Source organism: Montipora capricornis, chromosome 13 (genome assembly GCF_036669925.1).
Source record: "Montipora capricornis isolate CH-2021 chromosome 13, ASM3666992v2, whole genome shotgun sequence".
Taxonomy (NCBI): domain Eukaryota; kingdom Metazoa; phylum Cnidaria; class Anthozoa; order Scleractinia; family Acroporidae; genus Montipora; species Montipora capricornis.
In genome coordinates this window covers 42,619,885-42,622,384 of record NC_090895.1, presented here as the reverse complement: position 1 = coordinate 42,622,384, position 2,500 = coordinate 42,619,885, and the positions used below count along the sequence as shown (strand labels likewise).

The 2,500-nt window shown below is 38.1% G+C and overlaps 1 protein-coding gene across 1 annotated transcript in view; it reads left to right on the top strand.

Annotated features, from left to right (window-relative positions):
- The window catches only part of LOC138029237 (collagen alpha-1(IV) chain-like), a 70,413-nt gene that overhangs the window by 34,257 nt on the left and 33,656 nt on the right, over positions 1-2,500 (top strand). Inside the window, 1 exon segment of the mRNA XM_068876950.1 lies at positions 957-1,157. Within this exon segment, the coding sequence (XP_068733051.1) occupies positions 957-1,157 (201 nt within the window).

Here is a 2,500-nt window from a genome sequence, read left to right as displayed (position 1 = left end):
AGATTTAATACAATTTGCAAGTACTCAAAGGTCTATAAGTGTGCCAAGTTTAAACTTTTATCCTAAAACACACAATATTTTTATTTTTTCCCTTGACATCCTAACTAATATATTTCTTTTACTGTGGTGAGAAAAAAAAAAATTACTTAAGATTTCTGTGACTTTGATTGCTTTTAAGTAATTGTTGGTTACTTTCAATAGAGCGTTTTTGCTCACATGCCTAGAAGCCATATTGGATCACTGGAACAAAAGAGAACATTATTTTGCATAAAAATAGAGTTTGGTATACCAACATGGCTGCCGTGACGTCATGTGAAAATGCTCTATAGGTCTCTCACTCTGGTAGTGAACTCTGAAGGTTGCTAATTACCATGAAAAGCCCTAAAGAGATAAGCCAACTAAGGGTACATTCTGTGATAGACTCTATTCTGGAATAAGAATAGAGCGGTTTTCAATTCAGTGTCGAAAGTAATCAGCGAATTGCTTTGGTTTTGCATTTACTTCACTCAGTGATTGGTTGAAAGTTCTCGCGCCAACCAATCAGAAGTGAAACCAAAACCAATCGTGGCTTGCACGTGCACATTTTCCCGCGCTTTGTGTCGGCTACATGTAATTACTTGGAGTTTTGATTGGTTTACTGGATTGTCTCCGTTCTTTTTGATTGGCCAAAGTAATTACTTTGGTTTTGGTTTTACGACACTCCTTTGAAAACCGCTCTACGTGGAATGATGATTTAAAACTGTATGTCTGGAATTTTGAAGCAACATAGATAATAAAGATGTTTAAAATAGCATTTTAGCGTGTGTTTGACAATTTGAATATGAATCTCAGTAAAAATGAAGGATTTCTAAGTTCTATTCAACGTATTCCTATGCTGGAATACTGTCAATCAAAGGCATACTAAGAATGTTCAGTGTGTGTGAATAACTGCATATTTTTATCTTCTGTTGCTTTAGGGAAAGCAAGGCGATGCTGGGGATCCAGGAGATCAAGGACCTAAAGGTGAAAAAGGACAGGTCTTTAGAATAACTGGTGACAAGGGACAAAAAGGAGAAAAAGGCCTAGAGGGCCTACCAGGGGAGCGAGGAGCCACAGGAAACAAGGGTGCTATTGGGAACCCTGGACCAAAAGGTGGTCAAGGACCCCGTGGAAACAAGGTGAGTGCTATAGGAGGATCAGGATGCCTGTTTTATGAGTCAATGAGTCATGAGTCAATGAGACCCACAGTCAATATAGCAATAGTTTACTGATTAAGCCTAAGCCCTCGTTTCAGTGATTAGGCCCACGCACTCTCTGAAATTTTATGGTTTGGTTAACTGCATCAACTCATTGACTAATAAATACTTAAAAAGATCAAAGGTTATTGTAGTGGTACACTTAGTAAACTTTTATACTACAATGTACTTTTGACAGCAAAATATGAAGGATTCTGTGGACACATTTTATCATTAGTAGTTGTTTTCATTTTATGTGAAGTGTGTTTTGTCCTATCAGAATGTGTCATGGCAGGGAGAAGACAAAACATGGAGCCCTACTCCATGGAGTACCCTATGGAGTTCCTAAATGGAGTACCCCTAAAAATAATTTATTTGCCAAATTAATTAAATAATTCATCAACATGGTGAGGCATTTAGATGCACATTACCTTTATTTATTTCGAGCTTTCCACCTCTCAGACTGTTACTGTTCCATGCAGTTCACGAATTGGCTGCCATCTTGAAATTTCGGGGTCTGCCAAATCTGCGAGCCAACGAGCCATGCAAGCCATGCGAATTTCGCATTTAAGTCTAAGCACCCACTTCAAATAGCGCTGATAAACAGTTACTAAGTCTAAGCACCCATTTTAAAATGGTTAGCTTTCAATAACTGTGTGACTTGCATGTTCACTCGCATGGCTTGCCATGTTGGCTTGCATGACTCGCAGTCATTGCTCGCATGACTCGCATGGCTCGCTGACTCGCACATTGGTACAACTCGAAATTTCGTCGGTATTTCATGTATCCCTTATTGTAGTGTATTTATTTTTTGTGTATTTAGACAAATATTCATCCAAATGTGTATACCTCTGTATACACATATAGACCCGTGTATGCCCATAATAATTATTAATATACCCATGTACACCCCTGTAATTTACTGTGTACATGTATACCCACACATGCCCATGTATGCCCCTGTGTACCCATATATACTCATTTATAATCTGACCATGTACAAATAAAGTTTTCCAATCCATTCCATATATATCTATGGGCTAACGCAGGCCTGTATGAGTATGCAAGGGTACACAGTTTTTATGAATATTTGTCTAAAAATACACTATAATAAGGGATACATGAAATAACTACACAACTTTAAGACGGTGGCCAATTCGTGAACTGCATCAAACTGTAACAAAAGGTATGTACATCTATCAAAGTATTCAATTTGACCAATAAATGATTTTAGGGGTACTACATTGGGTGTTCCATGGAGTAGGGCTCCGTGTTATGTCCTCTCC